Below are 22,376 nucleotides of genomic sequence, written 5' to 3' on the forward strand. Positions count from 1 at the left end.
ATAATAGATATATTTGATGTGTGAGTCAGTTCAGATAGACTATAATGATTAAAAAGGGGAAAATGTTGGATTTAGCATTGGAAACTAAACTGGAAATATGAATATGCATTTAGTTTATATATTTTTTGATGAACCAACTTTTCATTTCTTCTTCCTGAAGCTAAGGCATGGACAACAACTTGTGTGAAAAGATAGAAAAATCTTAGTAAACATACTTACTATAGAAATGTCTTTAAAAAAAATATTCGACACTTCTTATAAATATCTAATTTGGTCTATTGTAGTACGTATGTACTGCAAAAGAATGTATGTCAATATTTATGTAATAATTAATTATTACATGTGCTCCGTGTCTAGTGTAAGTTGGATTCTACTCCAATGAAAAACATATCTTGAGAATTATTGAGACTTAGATGACCTCGAGAAAGAGGAGTGACAATCAGGACTTGATCAGGTATAAAGGATCTTTAGACTTTGGCGTAACCTCAATTATTTAACTGATTCGGGCTCCGTAATTGTTTTTATAGAAAAAAAAATACCCGTTATAACTGATTATAAATCATTATCAATTTAAAAATAAAGTTAATAAAATTCATTACATAAATTATCCTTTTGATCTATTTTTACTATCAGTAAAAACTTGAATTAAATCAGCCAACCAACGGTTATGGGTTCTCTTAATATTAAGGAATTTTGGAAATAGGGTCCTTTAAGGATTTGCCTTATGCATATGATTTTCTAAAGAAACTACTTATTATAACTTTTTTAAATCATTAGTAATATAAATTGGACACTGTAGCAAATAATTATTTTTTAGTGGAATTCTGGAACTGATTGGTTACGAATAGAGCGGATATCTCATAATGTTAAATAGAATAATCTTTCGTTCATACTTCAGAGGTAGATCGGAAGTAGAGGAACCAAAAATATTTTATTACATTATAAAGAATTTTGGAAATTTATCCATTACACCTTCCTTGGTCCTAACAGCATAGCACTGAAAATACATAATCTGAGATAAATTACTTCAGGGCCCCAAATAAAAAAAAATGCTACCTTACATATTATTTATAAGTATCCTCATTATCGATTTTTTTTAAACTTTTTAAATTGTTTGACTTTACACTACATTGACCACCTTGTCTTAAATTATATTCAAATTTTAATTAAATATTTAGCAATAAGAATAAAAATAAATGGCTATGTAGAAAATTGCACTCTTACCTAACCCAGAATACCTATTTCCTATAGGTTTCCTAAATAGTTATATATTGACCCCTTGGAATCAATAAAAAATGAAGGACCTAATGAACACCGTTCATTTTTTTTATTTTTTTTTTTCATTTCATTCATCGTTCATTTTTCCCCCCATTGATCGTTCATTCGTTCAAAAATGAACGGATGAACGCTGTTCATTTTTCCCTTCAATATCCAAGCCTGGAAGTTAGAAGGTCAGATCTGGAGGTCCCCAAATGGCTCCTTCTCTTCTTTCAACAAGTTTTGGATCTTGCGAGCCTTGCAAGAGAGGGTTGAACCTTATTGAAACAGGAACTCGACACCATTGGCCTCAGCTTTCATATCAGGTATCACATGGTAAGACAGGAATTCACAGTACTTGTGGGCACCCACCCTCTCTTTTGGGTCAAAGAAGATGGGGAGGGGGTATAGCACTGTCTTAGATCGACTTGTTGGCTTTTCTCTTCTGTGCCACGTCCTCCTACCAGTGGTTGTAGACATGTAGACTGTGCTCTTTAAAAAATTATAGTCCAAAGCAAAAATTCGTTAATTGGGGGAGGGGGGTTAGAGCCCTTTAAGGCCAAAGCCCTGGTTCAAATTTAATTTTCTTAAAAAAAATTGTCTCTAAAAAAAAAGTTATTTTCCAAATTTGGCATTTATAAAAAAGCAAAACGTTCATCATATTTGTCCTCTCACTTGAAAATACTTTCTGGCCCCTGTGCTCCCGAGCAAATCCTCATTGTCACTGTCATTGTATAGGAAAACACACGCTAGTCATTACATTATATTTCGAGTTTCTTTCTTTAAAGAATTAAATAATAATGATAACAGTTGTGGAAAATAAATAACCCTATTCAGATCGGCAAATAGAAAAGTCGCTCTCTTTTTATAGGACATATTTTATACATTCCTACTGATATTCATAATTTTTTTTTTTTTTTTTTTTTTAAACAAATTCACAGGAAGTTTTTGATCTTGTTTACATTAATTTACTACTTCATTAAATATGACATACACGCAACATAATATTAATATGTTAATGTTATTTCTAACAGCCAAAGAGGTTACTTCAATGGTGTAATTAATTAAAATAAACATATTAGTCAACTTGTGTGTATGAATCATTTTATTATTTACATCAAAATAATAATTGACCTATTTCTATATAATATATTTATCTACTCTTTGTAACGCTATTAAAACCATTAATCAACGCGTTCATCTTTAAGCAATGTATCTATACACTTAAGGAAAGCACCATACTAAAAAGTTGATTTAACACCTAAGACATAATCACGCATTCGTGAAAAACACTTTTTTAATTGGACCGAAAAATAACAATAATATATCAAAATTCATTTTTAAGGTTTATATTGTTTACACACTCATGGTTACCAAATGTAAAATAGTATAGATATATTAAACGGGTTTTGAATCATCCATGAATAGTATATCAAATTGTAATATGTTATATAAGTTACCATATCCTGTAGTAAGAACGAACATTTTTGGGTTGTGTAAAACCCCAAATAATTTCCTTTGTCCCATCTACAAATCTAATTATGCAAGTTCAGGAGTTTGATAGCCCATGACTTGGACTTCTAAGTATGTTACTAATAAGACGTATAATATATGAAAAAAATGAGGGGGGAATTAAGTATGTCTTCCTTCAATTATAAAATATGTACAGTATACTTTTATGTAAATGTATTTAAATAAAAATGACCAAATAGTGTCATTTTGGAAGGTTGGGAGAGATAGTAAGGGGATGGAGTCATGTGGTAGAGCTGTTTGAGAATCCAAATTATATTAGATGTGATTCTTTACTTCTTTCTCTTCTCTTCTTTTTCTTTCGTTATAATATGAAAATCGTGTTATTTTGAGTGGCGGAAAATTGGAGTAATTATTAATTAAGATAAGTGTGAGTAGTGAAGGCCTTTGGAAAGGAAATGGATCACTCTTCTTCTTCTCAAGGAGGCAGCAGCAAATCCGGACTACGACCCAACTACAGTTTAAAGTTTACTTTGGCAGGTCACACCAAGGGTGTCTCAGCCGTGAAATTCAGTCCGAATGGCGAATGGTTGGCCTCTTCTTCGGCGGATAAATTGATCAAAGTTTGGGGCTCCTATGACGGAAAATTTGAAAAGACAATATCCGGTCATAAACTGGGAATTTCGGACGTAGCTTGGAGCTCTGACTCTCGACTCCTTGTGTCTGCATCTGATGATAAAACATTAAAAATCTGGGAACTTTCCTCAGGGAAATGCCTCAAGACCTTAAAAGGTTCGAATCCCAAATTGAGAGAGAGAAAGCAATTCACTATCTCAGTGTATTCATTCACGTTTGTTTGTTTGTTTTCAGGTCACTCCAATTATGTATTTTGTTGTAACTTTAATCCCCAAAGTAATTTGGTGGTCTCTGGCTCCTTCGACGAGAGTGTTCGTATTTGGGATGTGCGTACCGGTAAATGCTTGAAAACACTTCCAGCTCACTCAGACCCGGTCTCTGCAGTTCATTTTAATCGAGACGGATCTCTCATTGTTTCCTCTTCATATGATGGCTTGTGCAGAATTTGGGATACAGCATCAGGTCAATGTCTCAAGACTCTGATCGACAACGACAATCCCCCTGTTTCTTTTGTAAAATTCAGTCCCAATGGAAAATATATATTAGCAGCAACATTGGACAATACCCTTAAATTGTGGGAATATTCCAAAGGAAAATGTCTTAAAACCTATTCTGGGCATCGAAATGAAAAGTATTGTGTTTTCGCAAATTTTAGTGTCACGGGTGGAAAGTGGATTGTATCAGGCTCAGAGGACAATATGGTTTATATTTGGAATTTACAAACTAAAGAAATTGTCCAAAAATTGCAAGGACACACTGATGTCGTTTTAAGTACCGCTTGTCACCCAACTGAGAATATTATAGCGTCCGCTGCACTCGAAAATGACAAAACCATTAAGCTTTGGAGAAGTGACACATAATATTTATTTATAGAAACAAAATACAAATTCATCAAATGATTATCATTTTTAATACATTTATTAAATATTTTGGATATATGATGTAATACAAACATGTGTTGGGTATATTTACAAAATATATATATAAGGTTGACGCACTGTAATACAAGTTAAAAGATCCTCTTGGAAATGTCGTACATCAAATTAGTAAGGCATGTTTAACCTAAGACAGTTAAAATGATTTCTTTTGACGCAAACTAAACTCCTAATTTACAAGAATCCTCCAGACCCGAGAAAAATATCAACGTATCAATACACGTCAAATCATTTTCCTCTACTTATAAATGAGACACACATTAAGAAAAGATACAAACTTCGAAAACCAGATCTTTAAAAATAAGACCATTGTTGTTAATCATTGCTCTCTTTTCTCTCGGTACGACGAAAACGTGCCCCACCACCTGCGTAATATTGTTTATGAGAATATTTCTTAAAAGACTTTGAGCTCTTATTCCCTGAATCCTGGGGCTCTTCACATTTCCCACCTTCATCTTCTTTCGCAGAGTCTGACTTGATGGTTTGAGAACTGAATTTCCCCATACCGGGTCTATAAATTTGTATTGCAGGTCGCTCTTTGTTTTTTATTCTCTCTGTGTTACTTCTTTTTGAATTCTTGGACTTAGTATTTCCACCACTATCGTTCTCATTATCTTTGGATCCTGAATTTATGGCTGGGAAATCATCTTTTTGAAGTACGGTTATGGGTTGAGAGTAACCTAAGAAATCAAATACGAATTCCATTCAATCAAAAACCTAAATTGAGCAGTAATACCAAACCTGCGTCATTATCCTTGTACTTGTTCCTTGATCTCTCACCCCAACGACCTCTATCGTCATGCCGTCGATCTGAGTATCGCTTAGATGACACTACTTCTTCCTTTCCTTCAGAGGATTCTTTTTTATCCTCTCTAGACTGACGCCAACTTCTATCTGATTCATCATCAGTATTTTTTTTTCTAGAAGGCTCTTCCTTCGACTCTGATCCATTCTTATTCTCATCTCTATTATGGCGTCTAGTTCTTTCACCATGTCCAGAGTCCTCCGTGTAATTTTTTCTTGATGAGTCATCTTTGGAATCTGAAGCATGTTTTTTATCTTCTCTATTTCGTCGACTCCTTCTTTCATCATCATTACGCTTCTTTTTCACGGGTTCTTCTCCTGGCTCATTGGATTCCTTTGAATCATTTTTGCCTCGCCATCCCTTTTCATGCTTATGTCCAGCATCTCCCATTCTTTGACGACGAGATTTCTTTTCCCTAAATTTCCCCTTTTTATTAATTTTCTTTAGAGCTAAGAATTCCAAAAGTGGAGTGCTTGTTTCTTCTAAATTAATAAATGAATAATAAAATAAGTGACAAAATCAAAGGTTATAAATAATTAACACAATACCCAATTTATCCGAACAACTATAATGTAAGTTCTAATGAATTATTAATTATACCTAGTTGTTGAATAATGATCAAAATGGCTTATAAAATGCTAGCTAAAAATTTTTATACATTGTGATGAAACTTCATCAAATGGTTTTAAGAATAAAAAAGACTTAACATCCGCACTGAATACTACTTGATGCACACGATAAACATTGAAATTTTAATTAATAATCCTAAAAATTAATTCCAAGTTTGTAAAATTATTATTATTTTTTGATCGATTAGGAACGAAAAAAGTAGGATTATTAGAGAAAAATATCTAATCTTTTTCACTGTAGTAATTCATTGTTATTAAAATACGGAAATAAGATTGTATAACGATGTAATCAATTATTTTTAATATATATAAACTATGCACCAGAGGGATAGATTTTTGATATACAGTAAGGGGTTTAGGCCTTTTATTTGATGCTCCCATTTGAACATCCAATGGTTCACTATTTTCCTTAATATTAATGAAAAAATGGGGTTCATTGTTATACAATTTGGTGGACATCAACAATGCTGACATGAATACTCTCTATATGACTAAAATCATCCATCAATAGTGACTCACTAATTTTTTCACGATTTTCAATTTCTTCCAAGTATTGTTCAGGTGTAGGATGCGCAATATTCTCATTTTCCTTGTTTTCATATGCCTCAACGAAGGCCAAATACTCCTTATCCGTGTCAAGGGTATTACACTTTGCGTCTGGACGTTGATCTGTTTTCACTTTGGACACTTTTTGATAAGGAGCAAATTCCACAATTGCTGGATATTCATTCCCTGTGGATGATCATTTATTAGAGTCTTAAATAAGGGAGGACTTTGAGACATTCCTCACCTTGCTTATCCAGAAATACATATCCATCAAACCTTTCCGTAAAATTAAACACATCCTCTTGCTTCAAAAAAGTTGAAATACGCCCGACAAAAGGAAATATTCCCATCCTCATTGTTTGGCTTTTCGAAACGGAAGTAGTTGTACTCGGGTAAAGGACTTACGAGATCCAAAAAGTTGGTTTTGTCCAGCGTTGGAGGCAATCGTCGACATACGATCTAATAATTAATATTAATTATATAAACATTAAGACACACATAAAAAATGGAGATCTTAAGAGAATTACTTTTGTTGGAAATGGTTTTTTAGAGGATCTGGTTCTTGGTCCGTCCTCCTTAGGTTCAGGGTTGTTGGAATTCGTCATTGATAATAATTAATGATTAAAATAATGATTTGTAATGATATTTAGTTATTACAATTATTAGCCAATATTTGTAACTCAAAGAAATGAAATATGACGTCATTGAGGCACTTGCGGCCAAATTCATCATCTTCACTGACTAGATTTGGAATTAGGGAAGATAGGGTCAAGTTACCAAATTATTCATTAAATTTATTTTATATATCATCAAAGCGAGATTATAAATTAATAGATAAAATAACCCATACTCATGATTTATAAAATGAACAAATTTGCCAACTTGGCGCAGGCTATCCTAATACCAAAAGTAAGGGTAAGCTTTACATTTATGCCCATACGTCATATTTTATCTTTTTATCACAAAATTGGAGCCAGCGAAAGCGGAAAATTGAAATTTAATCATCGCAACCTTTTACAAGAAAAAAAAGATTAAAAATTGATGTTCACCACAACAGCTTGCGTGAGTGGAGCTTGTGTTCCTCCAGATAGTATAAGAACTCATTGGATAAACCTTCACTAGCTACGTGAAGCATATATATTATTTTTGAATTACCATATGATAGGGGATCTTAAAAGTAGATGAAAGGTCACAGTATGCGGAGGAGGTACCGTAGTCTGAGGAATGAGGTCGGAGGCAGAAAATCAAGATTCATGATAGATGCAAGAAAAAGTCGTAGTACCTTGACCTTACATACTGGGATTTGGTTTTCTCACTCCTTAGTACACAGTTCGACTCTGATTCACCCACCCCCTCCCAACTACTTTCAATATCCTACAAAATGCTACCTGGCCTAATAGGCTCTTCATACTACAATGACAATAATTATTATGTAATAGTCTTAGCGAAGTCTTTTCTTTATTATGAAAAGGTTGCGAGGGTTAAATTACAACTTTCCGCTGTCACATTCTACGACATCGAGATAGAAAGAGAAAATATGACGTACGTGCAAACATGGAACTCCTACCTCATTTTATTATAGAGATCCCCTTAATATTTCCTTTTAACTGTAGTTCATCAATCATCATAATAAACTTTGTGTCCTAGTAACCTGCTCACTACTATTTTGTTCGTATCCAGTGTGACGACAATGTGGTTGCCACAATTGAAATATTATGGCTGCAGGAATTGCATATTACAGAGTACATAATAAATTAATAGGTTAAAAGAACTTCGCTGATGCTGACATTATAATAAGTTGTATTAATCCTAAAACGGGATTCCTATTCATAGACGTGTACGAATCAACAGAATCATTACGGTTGATAATAGAAAAACGAGAGTGTAGCAGATAAGGCAAAAAGCGGATTTTGTAATAATTTATTCATGAAATGGAGTAAAGAAAGAAATGGATTGAATAAACAACAAACAAAAGTAGATGACTCAATACTTTACTTTGTTCCCGCCTCCTTCTCCCCCCTTCATCTCAATTCTCTTTCAATCGCCAGCGAGCTAGCAATCTTGCTTTAACTAAGTAGTATGAAATGTGATTTCGCAACTGTTAAAGTGAAATCCTCTTTCCAATTTCACTTTTGAGGAAGAAATGAGTAATTCCATCATGAGCTTCAACTGCATCTCATGAATATAATACTACAAAATATTATCCACCTAGATTACAACAAAAATGATGAGAACTACATGTTTTCCAAAATGTTGTAGCAAGGGCCGGGGAATGGATCTTTCATGTTTGTACGGGGTGTTGCATGGAAATTAAAACACTTCAACTATAATTTCAACCAATATATTTATATAACAATGAAATATGTAGAACTCAGGGCATTACTAGACTTATTATTTCTTCTCAATGTGGTACGTCCCATGGCAGCGATGATGGCCTACAGGCGGATCGTCTCTTTGTGCATTACCTCCTAGTGTTCGTTGATAGAGGCCTTCAAGGTGACAATGGTGAGGTGACGGATGGTGTAGGCCCTTGACTCCACTTGGAGCAAGAACGTAAAGTTAAGCGGTTTCAAGTCAGAGCTGTAGAGGTACCACATCGACTTGGGACTGAAGTTTTTTCTTGGTCCCTACTTCCATACTTGTGTCTGAGAGCTTCCTCTTCATTCTTACTCCTGATAAGCCAGTGCTTGACGAGGAAGAGGGTGTTACTAGTCACCATGCAGGGCGTTTTTCAAAAAAAAAAATTGCCTGAATTTGATCCAATGATTTGATTTAAACCCTTTTAAAAAAAATACCCTATTTTATCATTGAAAATGTTTCTTACAAAGCGATAAATTGTTATCCTTCTCAACGCAAAAAAAATCCTTGATTCGGGTGGCCCTGCCATTTCTGGTCAGAAATGTTTGTGGGAGCTATTCCCGCCTAAAGAAGTACAGAGATCTTGATTTGAACGACTTTCTGACTCAAATTCAAACTTTGAAATTGGTTTACATAAATTCAAGTTATAAATTAACAAGAGGTTTCCTAATTTCCATGATACCCCCGGTATGTGTAAGAGGTCGCACTAAGTGTGTGTGGCTATAGAGATGTATATATGGCACGCCTGATTCTTTTCATTGCAATGCTGAAGACTCCACATTTTTTTCTTTTGGAATTTGATTGTAGGTTTAGTAGAGAATCCCAAGTGTGGCACACGAGGAAGATAGTCGCAAAATGAGTGGTCCAAGTGATACGGATCTGATTTTAGCTCTTTTGAGTACGGACAACGATATAAGATCCGCAGCAGAGGTGAGATTCACGTTTGGTCGTCTTTAATATTTCTTAATGAATGATTTGTTTTTAGAAAAAATATGAGGAGTTGGAGTCGAAGACGAAGTTCCTCATGCTCTTCGAGCGCCTTTCCAACAAACAAAATCTTGTAGCAGTGGAGGGACGACAACTCTGTGCTGTCCTTCTTCGTCAGCTCTTTTCTGCGGACTTTGAGAAACTCTTCACTGCTCTTGGAGCAGATCAGGAGCATTTCAAGAATGAGTGTTTGGAGGCATTGCATCGAGAGCCTGACAAAACTGTGCGCAAAAAAATGGGAGACATGGTTGCGGAAGTGGCAATCAATCTGATCGACGTGGACGGAAACAACCGATGGCCTCAATTCCTTAAATTCCTTTTCGACTCCACCAATTCCCCTAATGCAGAAATTAAAGAAATTGCATTTCACTTATTCAGGTAACGCGTTGAAACTCGAATCCAAAGCAAGAGCAGCCCTTCCTAATTCAACTTATCTCTTTCCTTCTCCTCATTTCCAGCTCTGTTCCAAGTGTATTTGGAAATCAAGAAGCTGAACACTTTGATACTATTAAACAAATGTTAATGTCCGGTCTCATGGATCCCAACCACATAGAGGTGCGTACATCTGCCGCCAGAGCATCCATCAAATTTCTTTTGACAAAGATCGAAGACCCTCCCGCACAGAAGCGCTGCCAAGACATGCTAACCCCAATTCTTACGGTAAAGATTAATATACACATCAAATATATATTCAGTTTCTAAAATCAGCTATCTTTTATGTATTTCAGGTTACAATGGAAACTATCACTAAAGGAGTCGATGATACAGTTTTTAAAGCTTTAGTTGAACTTGCAGAGGGTATCCCCAAATATTTGAGAGCACAGTTGGATCAACTCTATGGGGAAATGATCAAATTGTTTTCTAATGTTGAGTTATGTTCAAATTGGCGTTATTTGGCTTTGGAAGTGGTTGTCACTCTGAGTGAAACAGCCCCTTCCATGGTACGCAATGTGGCTGGGAATCATATTGGCACAGTTGTTCAAAATATTTTAAAAATGATGATGGAAATCGAGGATGAGGATGATTGGGCTACATCAGATGAACTGGCCAATGAAGACAGCGACTCTCATTCTATTGTTGCGGAATCAGCGCTTGATCGACTCGCCTGTGCTCTTGGAGGCAAGACTATATTTCCTCATATCCTATCCTGTACACCAACCATTCTTCAACAACCCGACTGGAAATGCAGACACGCTGCCCTAATGGCAATATCTGCTTCAGGAGAAGGATGCCACAAGCAAATGGAAGAATATCTTCCACAAATTATGGAAGGAGTTATGAACTTTGTGAATGATCCAGTAAGTATTGCATTTGAAAAGTATATTATCAATATCAAATAGAGCTTTATCATTAAGTTAAAAGTTGATCTTGGATTGTTTGCATGGATTTTTACGACTTAAAGATATGTAATACTTAGTGATACGAATTCAAATTAATTTATATTTTTGTCTTCTTAACTTACAGCATCCTCGTGTTAGATACGCCTGTTGTCAAGCTATTGGACAAATGTCAACAGATTTCGCCCCTTGTTTTGAGAAAAAGTTTCACGACAAAGTTATTCCTGGCCTCTTACACCTTATGGATGACTCGGCCAATCCCAGAGTTCAAGCTCATGCTGGTGAGAATTTTTGTTTTATCTTTACTATGAATTGTATACTTTAATATTTGATATAGGAGCGGCATTGGTTAACTTTAGTGAAGATTGCCCTAAAAATATTTTAACTCCATACCTTGATCCAATTATTCAAAAATTAGAAGAAATACTGTCCTCTAAATTTAGAGAACTAGTTGAAAAAGGTAATAAAATGGTTTTGGAACAAATTGTTACTACCATTGCCTCTGTTGCCGATACTGCGGAAGAAAAGTTTGTCAATTACTATGATAGATTTTTTCCTTGTCTTAAGTATATTATTCAAAACGCGAATACTCCTGAACTTCGCCTTCTTCGAGGAAAAACAATAGAATGTATTTCGCTTATTGGTCTTGCTATTGGAGGTGAGAAATTTGTCGCTGATGCAGGAGATATTATGGATTTGTTACTCAAGACACAAACAGAAGAACCAAATAAAGATATACCGGATGACGATCCACAAATGTCTTATATATTAGCGGCATGGGCTCGTATCTGTAAGATACTAGGATCTGGGTTTGCCCCATACTTACCCCTTGTGATGGGCCCCATTATGAAGGCAGTCTCCTCCCGAACTGAAGTTGTCTTTTTAAAAAATGACGAGCTTGAAAATGAGGATGATATGGATGATTGGACCTTTGTGAGCCTGGGTAACGATGAAAATTTTGGAATAAGAACCACTGGATTGGAGGAAAAGGCAGCTGCTTGCCAAATGTTGGTGTGCTATGCACGTGAGCTCAAGGAACATTTTGTTGATTATGTTGAAGACACAGTAAAGCTCATGGTACCTATGTTGAAATTTCTTCTGCATGATAAAGTTAGATCAACGGCTGCGGATTCTTTTCCTTGTCTATTAGAATGTGCTCGAATTCGTGGACCTGAATACTTGCAAAGTACATGGGAGTACATATGTCCAAATTTGTTAACTGCCATTGCAATAGAAGTTGATGTGGATGTTAAGATTGACTTTCTTCGTTCTCTTGCTAGATGCATTGAGCTGTTAGGCATGGGATGTCTTAATAATGAGCAAATGCAAGAATTGCTAGGCACTATGATCAAATCATTCACTGGTCATTTCGAGAGACAAGAGGAAAGACTGGCAAAAAGGAAAGAGGAGGATTATGATGAGGGTGTTGAAGAAAAGTTGGAAGACCAAAATGATGATGACGTTTATATTCTTGAGCGACTTGGAGACATCATCCACGTTTTATTTGCCACACATAAAGATGGTTTCTTGCCAGTTTTCAATCAAATTTTGCCATTTGCAGTAAAGTTGTTGGGTCAAGATCATCCATGGACGGATCAACAATGGGGTTTATGTATATTTGATGACCTCATCGAATACACAGGACCCGCTTCTTTGAATTACCAAGAACATTTTCTCAATCCCATGCTTCATTACGTGAATAGTCCTGTAGCAGAAGTGAGACAAGCTGCTGCATATGGGTGTGGTGTAATGGGGCAGTTTGGAGGCCCTAGCTATGCACAGATTGTGTCTCAAGCAATTCCTTTATTAGTGAAAGCTATTCAAGAAAAGCGAGCCGATACTGATTTTAACAATCCGACAGAGAACGCCATATCTGCAGTTACTAAAATACTCAAGTGGAACGCAACTGCTGTCAATGTTGATGAAATTTTACTCCACTGGTAATTAGATGTTTAGTATTTTTTTTATTGATTTATAATTTTATTTATATATTAACAGGATAAGTTGGTTGCCGGTATATGAGGATTTAGAAGAATCTCCGTACATATATGCATATTTGGCTGATTTAGTGGAATCCAATGATCCCCGAATTTTGGGAGCCAATAATGACAATCTTCCCAAAATAATTGCATTGATAGCAGAGTCATTTTGTTTATGTGCTTTACCAACGGATTGTGAGGCGTACATTAGACTTGTCAATCTTGTCAAACATGTTCAGGTATAAATTCGTTTTACATCATCATATCAAGTTCTATTATATATGTATAATATTGATGGATTATTTATTTATTTATTTTTTCCAGTTTTCAAGTGCCCAATTGTTTGAAGTATGCTTGACCTCGTTGTCAGAGCCTCAAAAGAGAGCGTTAAGTGAAGCACTTGCCGCTGTTCCTGTAGCCGCTGCACCTTAAAACATGATAGAAGAAGCAAACTTTTTTCACCATTTAATATTATAAGAATATGATACATGAGAATTATTGAGAAGTCGTTTTTTGGGCCTGTCATATCTCTACACTTTTATCTGGTTATGGGGTTATTTATTAGTTGACTTATGTAAATTTGTTTCTCTTACTTGAGTATATTCTCTTCTTAGAAAAGTAAGGAAAATTAGAATTCCTTTATCTTACGTGACATTTTTTTAATTTTTTAAAGTAATTGTTTACAGTCCTACGAATGATTTCTATATTCTATTCTCTGTGATATATATAAAACAAGGAAAATTCTTGGAAAGAATTTGTATTTGAGTATTTTCTTAATAATTATAGTAATTATATATTTTTATGGCAATATAAAAATCAATTTCAGGAGCATACCCGTTATAAATAATGTATTCGGTAGTTGTGTGCGGTTTTTTTTTCTGGAGTAGTTTTATGAGCTTATAATATGTCAACAAAGTAGTAAATTAACTTTGTTATTGATTTTTTAACCGAAAAAAAAATGAATTTAAAATTTAAAAAAATGTCGTTATGTCATCCCATTATCCAAAAGTATAGTTATCATATACATATATTCGTCCAGTATTTATCAGATAGTTATTTTTTTTAATTTAAAAAAATAAATGAGATTGTATTAAACTACTTCTGTAGGAAAAAGTAAGGACATTACCGAAATGTAATACGTATCGTATCGTGATCATACGGATACAGTAAAACTATATACACTAAATAATTATTATGTCTGTTATGTATCTAAACTACAAATGCCTCACCTCTGAATTTAAAAGTATATATATCACGATATATGTATACGTTCATAAATTATATCCTCTTAAGTTGTAGAATGAACTCGTACGTATTTTGTGCTACTGATTTAATCTATTTTTACTATTATCTATGCTTACTTTTGTGTGTAATGTGGCTCAATATTAAATTTGATTAATAATCAATTACTTCTTTGTGTCTTTTTGTTTTATTGTTAAATAATAGACTCTTGGCGATTTCTATATAAACATTGTTCTATACAGTTTGGTGGGGACGCAACTTGCAAAGTCTTTCGGAATCCGTGTCTCTGCGGCTGTCATTAGGAAGTCCTTGCCGAGTCTGGAAACTGCATTGGTTTCTCCCTCAAATAGGATGCCGATCATAATTTTATAATAATCCTAGATTCCCCCTAATAATCAACGCTGAAATCCGAAGAAAATAATAGTAGTCAACGGAATATCAACACAATTTGACACTCGCCTTGAATTGGTTATCCGTATATAAATATAATACGAGTTTGTGTGTTCCTCACATGTGACCACGTCGTGGCGTCTAGGAGGCTGAAATTTTCTTTGTATGAGTACTTATTTTAAACCTGGTCAGGCTCAGACAGGGGGTGCTTATTTTCGGGGGTCATATAAGTTGGCTTATTCTATACCCAAAACACAAAAAATATTTTTGGGAGCTCAGGGAGACTATAGAGGGGTCAAGTTATAAATCATGAAATGACTGGCGTTTTGGATATTTCTAAACTAAATCAAAAAAAAGTAATGGCCATAAAAAAAATGAATTCTCGATGGAATCTTATAGATGAAATAAACTTTAAATTTTTGTTTAACTGAAATATCTCATTTTCTGCATAAGTTTTCTCTTTTTTCATCAAACGTCAATTTTTAAGAAGAAATTCCACTAACAGATGCATTTTGGACAAAAAATTTGAAAAGTAAATTATACAACAAAGTATTTTCAATTCCCGGAATATTTTATAACATAATTTTTGCAAAAATGAACTAGTTATTGAGGGTTATTTTTTTCGACATTATTCGCCATAATTTTTTTTTTTTGCAAGTACGAAAACAATCCCGGAAAGTTTGTGTTTCTCTTTACAATGCCAATAAATGTTATTTACTATTGTTTTTGAAAAATTAATGCAAAATGTTTTCTTCGCGAAAATTTTGATTTGGCAAAAATTGTTTTATAAACTACTAAGATATATATATGCCTGAAGAAATTTGTCTAAATGAGAAATCCATCTTTTTTTTGTCAAAAAAAATAGTATGGATTTATTTTTCTAGAAAAAAGGTCATTCGTTTTTGGAAAAAAAATAAATATATATATATTTTCCTGCAAACACCCCTGTTGTTGCATGATTAAGATTCTGATTTTGATACGTATAATCCCTAACATAAAGTCAATATCCCAAGATCTTAGGGTAAATCCCAAAAAGTAATCTACCCTCGACCGTATCCTACATGTCAAAATGAACGAAAGGGGAGACAAAAGCTTACAAAATTATCTGCAATATTCGCAACTTTGGTAATAAAATATCAACCCACAATGCTTTTAACATAGGATTCTGCGGGGTAGGCGGGAAGGGTTGTGGCTCCCCCCCCCAAAAAAAAATTAATGAATTTTTGCTATTTACGATAAATTTTTTTCCAAAAAATTTTATATTTGAAGTTTAATTTTCCAAGTTTTTCTTCCCAAAAAAAATTATTTTCCTCGAATAGCCAAGGATTTTTCAAAAATTTTTCTAAAAAATTTAATTTTTTCTTCATAAATTTTTAATTTAAAAAAAATTCCAAAATCCACCCCCCGAAAAAAAAAAAAAAAAAATATATATATATTATAATAATTCTACGGACGCTTAATTTAATTACTTTAAAGTTAATGGGACTCCAATTCTCGTCTACTCTGTATCATCAATTCCGGATAAAAGAAAAACTCCCTTAAATGTAACTTGTTCTTAAGACACTCATATTTTACTTCGCATAAAATCAAGATAATGCAAAAAAATGGATAAGTGCAAATTTTGTGGGTAATTTGAACGTCAAAAATTCATAGATAAATAGATACAAATATTCTTGAATTCTCGTGTTCCGTTCCTCTTTTTTAAGGTGGAGTCCAATGAGTCTATTTTTGCGTCTGGAGGTTCGTTCCAAGAAATTGGGAAAACTTTTCTAATGTTTCATGTTAGCACTACATGTCTTATCCATAACGATAAAAATCGTGTCTATTTTGGTCATTAAAAAAAAAACTTCAAAACTATTTCAAGAATGTTTTGGAGGAGAGCAGCTACAATCAGCTGTGACAAGGAAGGAGGAGGAGAAGGAAATAAAAAAAGACATGGGCAATGATTACTCCGATATCTATCCTCAATTATACTCTGAGTCAAACAGAGACTTACAATTATATATCTGCAACAAATCCACAGGGATACACTCCGTCTTTTATCAGCACATACGAACGTTCAAACAGGTTTTGAATATAATTGAATCTATTTAGGAAAGGATTTTCACTACACAAGAATTAAATAATAATGACAACCGCTAAGGAAAATAATATAGATTATCAATTTTAAAAAAAAAAACAAGAAAAAAAACGGCAACAGAACAAAAAAATTTAATCTTTGAAATTTTTTTCAAAAAATTATATAAAATCAATGAGTCCCTGAAAAAAATATAATCATGCGGAACATTTCATTTTACTTACATAAGCCCTGTTTGACCCAATGTTAAAAAAAATTACTTTTCGCCTAATTTTAGGGGCGTCTGCAGGATTATATATTTATTTTTTGCTTGTTTTTTTTTTTAATTTAAAAAAAAATCAAATATTAAAATTCCATCTCCATACCAGAATTCGAGAGAATGAACATTTTTTTAATAAGATAAATCCTTGAAATTAATTTTTTCACGGATATCCTATTGATAAATGTTCTTCTAAAAAAGTAATATTTTCTTCACCAAGACAAAAATTCCTTAATTTAGATCGACTACAGCCCCTCCAATCTCCACCTTTGAGGGCCTCAATGTTTGGAAGAGGGATAATACAGGCCTTCATCCTCGAAATGCAGGCAAAATGTGTATTCCTGGGTGTTGGCATCAGGGCTTTAGGGGGGAGGGGGCAAAAGTTTAGAAGAACTCTAAAGACTCATAAAAGAGTTTTGCAACGAAGGAGATTGGTTTTCTTTCATTGCTGGTGTCAAAGCATCTCAACGCTCACAAGGCTCTTTCCACCCACTTTTTTTGATAGCTCTCTGGACAGACTGGTGTGAAATCCCGAGATCTCTTACATGGGCCAACGTGGACTTTGGGGAATAGCCTGGGCTGTTTTCTTTTTGCTCTGGGTCTAGTTTGGCATTTTTGACAGAGCCCTTCTTTTTCTCCAACGAGTCGGGCTTGCGTATGGCGTAGATAGTGATCATGAAGACGCCCCACTGCTTAGAGATCACAGCCATTTATGAATTCGTCGATCACGTTCAATTGTCATTTTCTCGACATGTACGTAATCTAGAGAGCTCAGGTCCTGTTTTGTTTTTCTATATAATTTTTATGCTTTAATATATCGAAATACTAATTAATTTTAATCTCTCAACCTTCATTAATTGTTGAATTAGTAAGTGTTTAGATTTCAATGGACCACCCGGTACACAGGACCATGTTTAGTTTGAGCATAGCCTGGTGTATTAGTATTAGATAAATAGGATAATATCCTGGTATGGATGATTAAAATACATAATTAATCCTTTCCAATATTGTAATAATAACGATTTATCATTAATTATTACGTAGTGTCCATATAATTAAATTGTGCACTAAGGAACAAATGCAATATTTTATGCAATTTTTAGTTTTTATAGCTGCTTTGATACATAATTAATTCTTAAAATAAATCAAAATGTTAAGTCATTTTATAGTTTTATGCGTCTTATCAATGGAATTATTCCCTTCATCCTGTTTGACAATAACTAGTTCTTTTAATCAGTTAAGAAATACCGGGTGTTCCTTTAATGGAAGTGAAGTGACGGTGAGAAAATAACACTGAATGTGACCGACGTGACGCTGGAAAAATCCCAGTAGAAATCTCCAAGAAGTTAAGCGTCTCCAGGACCATCGTCTACTCCGTCACCAAGTCCAAAACGTTGGAGAGGTTTAAGGGTTCTGTCAAAAAAGCCAAATTAGTTCCGTAGGAGTAAAAAAAAAATAGCCTAGGACAATCCCCTCAAATTCATAAGGGCCCATACAAGAGATGTCGTGGTTTCACACCAGACTGACCAGACAACTATAAAAAAAAAGTGGGTTGAAATTACCCCTTTGAGGGTGGAGGGTCACTTTTGAGACCAACAATAAAATAAAACCATCTCCTCATTTGCGAAACTCTTTTCAATGACCTCAAGAAGACCAAAGCTAAATGGGGAATTATCTTCAGCTACGAGAAAACCTGGACCTAACACCCTGTGAGGAACATGCAAAATGACACGTACTTAAGCCTTGGAGCCATTAATAAATCAATGAGGACACTTAGTACCAGAAAGTACCCTGCTTCCTTCTGACGGCAAGGTAGCCACTCTGGCGTGGTTCCGGGTCAGTTACAGGCAAGCGAGGTACAACTATGTCACTGCCTTGTAGGAGAACCTTTTGTCGTGGGTGCAGGCAAGCTATCCTGATGGATATATAGTTTCCCGGCAGGATGGCGCGCCTCCACACCACTCAATAAGGTGCAGAAATGGTTTGCCAACAACAATCCCTTTTGGCCTAAAACTTTGCCCCCCCCCCTACAGACCTGATACCAACCCCCTCGACTACATCTTTTGGGTGCATGTCGAGGGGAAGGCCTGCAGTCTCCGTCATCCAAACACTGAGGGCCTCAAAGCTACTGTCAGCCAGCACTGGGAAGCAATGACATGCTTTTACTCTTCAGATTTCAATGAACAAATTCGGTATGTTTTCAGCTTGAGTCTTGGTAATGATAATGACTTGTTGCATTAAATTAGACCATGGATGTACAAATTAAAATTAGGCTTTTAATCCATAATTTAAGTTACATTTTTTGAGGTAAATAATAAGTATTTAATATAGAACCAACGTAATAATGATTACAAGAATTAACCTCGAGTATAAACACATTTTGGAAGTCCAATCAGAAACACAATTTTTAGCCCCTTCGGAGTTATAATAATTTATGAACATTTTGCACATTCATCTTGTTTTAGTCCTTGTTGTTTAATGATTTACATGATCAAAAAAGCTGACTTGTGAGAGACAAATTTATTTTAGTTATAAAGTACGGATCCATCAATTTGATCCCAGTTTAGTGATATTAGCCAGATGACCGTTAAAAAAATGATCTAGGACATATTTATCTCTCTCAAATTAATCTAATAGTTGGCACTAACACTTAGCTACTCAATACTTAGATGTTCTCTCCTCAACTTGCTATTCTGAACATAGGTACGAATATTTATATTGTAAGTACTTTATATCTAAAAAAAAATAATAAGTTATTATCTAGATTCAAGATCATCACGTGCAGTGATGAAAGTCTAGTGTATGTAGAATAAGCATGTCAAAAAAGAAAAGAGAAAAAAAAGAAACCGAAAATCAATATGGTAACCCTGAAAAATGAATAAGAAAAGAATAATGCTTATGCCGTTTCATTAGATCAATTACTATCAATTGTGACAAGGGAGGATGAGAAGAAATAAACAAAGACATATGCTAGAATTACTCCAATGTTGATCCTAAATTCAACTCTGAGTCCAACAAGAACTTATAAATATAACTCCGCAATAAATCCTCAGGATTACGCTCCGTCCTTTATGAGCACACATGAATCAATGATTGAAACCATGTTCAATCAGGTTTGGAATATAATTGAATCTATTTAGAAAAGGATGCTCACTACTCAGGAATTACATAATAATGACAACTGCTAAGGAAAAGAAAATTCATTCTTTATACTACGAATTACAAATTAACGGGCCAGCTAAAAAGTACACCGAATTTTTTCATCATTTTCTACATCTCACAAAATAATACATTGCATCAAAAAAGCTTAAAATATGCTTAAAGGTAACACTTTTAAAAAGTGCATTTATAGTTTTGTGTTTGGTGAAACCAGTTGGGCTTTACAGGGTTCAAAAATGGAAGTAAAAAAAAGAAAATTGGATACATTCTTCAGTATCACTAAGATCTGGGTGAAAGGTCGGAGCAGGTGCCAGCTGTTGCAGGTGCAACAGCAAACCATTGGTTTCAAGGATTCCATTCTGGTAATATGGACGTCCAAAATATGGATAATAAAATAAGGAAAATCGTCGAGTTGGATCAGCATGTGAACACTTATGCAATTGCCCAGAAACTGAAGATTACCAGAAGACCACTTGGAACCATCTAAATCAGATTATCATCCTAATTATCTTAATTTTACTCTCAAAATAATGGGGGAAAACGTTCATAACTTTTTATTTCACCTATTTATAATACGTAGTTTCTTTTCTACTTTTTTTCATATGAGCTCGTTATTAAAAATGAGTGCCCATCCGACACTCAAATAAACAAACAAGTACACAAATATACTTTGCTGTATTAGTATAGATATTATTGAATCTACTCGAAATTCAAATGAGTGGAATTGAACTTGTCAACCTTGATGAAGGGTCCACGCAGATACCTTGAGACTCAAATACATAACAACGACCCAAACCATTTGATTAAAATTCACTTTATCTCTAAATACGTACGAGTATATGTAATAGGAGACCCTTTTTGGAAGTAAATATTTTACAAGTATGTATGCCTTTGTTTGTACCAAAAACATTTAAAAACAATTTGCTGTTTTTCTATTTTTCTAACTCTATTCTTTTGATCTCCTCTTCTTCCATTCAGTTCAACTCGAATCAAGTCAACAGAGCACAACATAAAAGATAGGGATAAATTATTATTAATATACTTTAAAGAAGAATGTTATAAAATTATAAAACTATTTTTAAAATGTCTGCGTCATACTTTTAGCTCGAGTTATCTTTGTTTAAAGTGGAAGCTATGAGCCTTTTTTTTCAGTGTTATCAGTTTAATGTTATGTTCCTTTATTTTACCTTTATTTGCAACCTTTCCTCCCAAAAGAAACCAAAATAAGGCTCGAAATCAATTGATAGTAAGCCAATTCTTCACAATTATGAAGTTATTTTTAATAATTGATGGAAATTGTGGAAAAAATTATTCACAACTTAGTAGGAGCTAATTTATATTTAATCAATCAACATTGATAACACTGATAAAGGGAAAAGAAGTTAAAAAAATAACACCTGACAACCAAATACATATATATTTTTTGTGTTAGTGAGGTATCGCTATTACATACGTATTTAGTATAGATTTTTGGTAACATTGAGATGACGTCCCTCTTAAAAGCTTTCACTCAGTGCTAAAATGTATTTTATGTTCATTATTATATAACATCTTGGGTATTCACCTGTAAAAAGGGGGCTTGAACAACTATGGAAGGTAGTAAACTTTTTTTTTAAGATCCACATTCATTATTTCTTTAAACCTTTGTTTCTAAAATCCATGCCGCTCGTCAGTTTTATAAAGTTTTTGGGGATATACGAGGGTTGTTTGAAAAGTCTGTACAAAGTCCAAGAGATGGCACTACAGGCGCATATCGAGGTTATGTTTATTTGTTAGCATCTCTTGGAAGAACACACGCCAACTTTCAGCCAGATCAGTCAATTTCTTTCTGTTTGGCATTCGTTTGAATCGAGAATATGGAGTGATTTGAAAAAAATGGAGGAAAAATAATTTCGTGTGTCGATTAAACATTACTTTATGGAAGGCAAAACACCTTAAGAGACTAAAAAGAAGCTTGATAAACATTATGGGGACTCTGCACCTTCAATTAGAAAAGTTTATAAGGGGCTTCAAAATTTTCGGAGTGGCCATATGACCACAAGTGAGTCTGAACGTTCTGGACGAACTGTTTTGTTTACTGCACTAGAAGTCATTGATTAAATACATGATATGTTGATGGGTAAGAGGAAAGTGAAGGTGCATGAGATTGTTAATGCTGTGGGCATCTCAAGTCGTAACTGCTAAGGTCTGAGTTTGGCAATTGTTGTGATGGAAAATAACTTTTTTGTGGGCCAATCGTCGAATATCAATGAATAATATGCTTCTTTAATATTTTTATCCTTTTCAATTTAAAAGCCGTGCATTTGAAGT

At 34.2% G+C, this 22,376-nt stretch overlaps 3 protein-coding genes across 4 annotated transcripts; 2 read left to right on the forward strand and 1 right to left on the reverse strand.

Annotated features, from left to right (window-relative positions):
• The first annotated feature begins 2,982 nt into the window (after nt 1-2,982).
• wds (WD repeat-containing protein wds) lies at nt 2,983-4,263 on the forward strand. The gene is made up of 2 exons (XM_040711058.2): nt 2,983-3,519; nt 3,598-4,263. Exons 1-2 carry the CDS (start codon nt 3,186-3,188, stop codon nt 4,221-4,223), a joined length of 960 nt encoding a protein of 319 aa, XP_040566992.1. The 5' UTR covers nt 2,983-3,185; the 3' UTR covers nt 4,224-4,263.
• Nucleotides 4,204-8,233, reverse strand: LOC121116772 (UPF3 regulator of nonsense mediated mRNA decay). The gene is made up of 5 exons (XM_040711057.2): nt 6,806-8,233; nt 6,523-6,737; nt 6,252-6,464; nt 5,040-5,585; nt 4,204-4,978 (listed from the first exon to the last, which is right to left on the reverse strand). The coding sequence occupies exons 2-5, from the start codon at nt 6,632-6,634 to the stop codon at nt 4,614-4,616; spliced, it is 1,236 nt and encodes a 411-aa protein (XP_040566991.1). The 5' UTR covers nt 6,635-6,737; nt 6,806-8,233; the 3' UTR covers nt 4,204-4,613.
• A 1,150-nt stretch (nt 8,234-9,383) lies between these two features.
• Nucleotides 9,384-14,345, forward strand: Karybeta3 (karyopherin beta 3). 2 transcript variants are annotated; one of them, XR_005863943.2, is made up of 9 exons: nt 9,384-9,566; nt 9,622-10,001; nt 10,082-10,283; nt 10,352-10,921; nt 11,088-11,241; nt 11,298-12,900; nt 12,959-13,178; nt 13,264-13,557; nt 13,949-14,345. XR_005863943.2 is itself a non-coding variant. In XM_040711056.2 (8 exons), the coding sequence occupies exons 1-8, from the start codon at nt 9,492-9,494 to the stop codon at nt 13,369-13,371; spliced, it is 3,312 nt and encodes a 1,103-aa protein (XP_040566990.1). In that variant the 5' UTR covers nt 9,384-9,491; the 3' UTR covers nt 13,372-14,345. The 2 variants fall into 2 exon arrangements, 1 of the variants encoding a protein (XP_040566990.1); XM_040711056.2 differs by having other exon boundaries at nt 13,264-14,345.
• The last annotated feature ends 8,031 nt before the right edge of the window (nt 14,346-22,376 follow it).

The sequence above is a fragment of the Lepeophtheirus salmonis genome, chromosome 4, assembly GCF_016086655.4.
Source record: "Lepeophtheirus salmonis chromosome 4, UVic_Lsal_1.4, whole genome shotgun sequence".
Taxonomy (NCBI): Eukaryota; Metazoa; Arthropoda; class Copepoda; order Siphonostomatoida; family Caligidae; genus Lepeophtheirus; species Lepeophtheirus salmonis.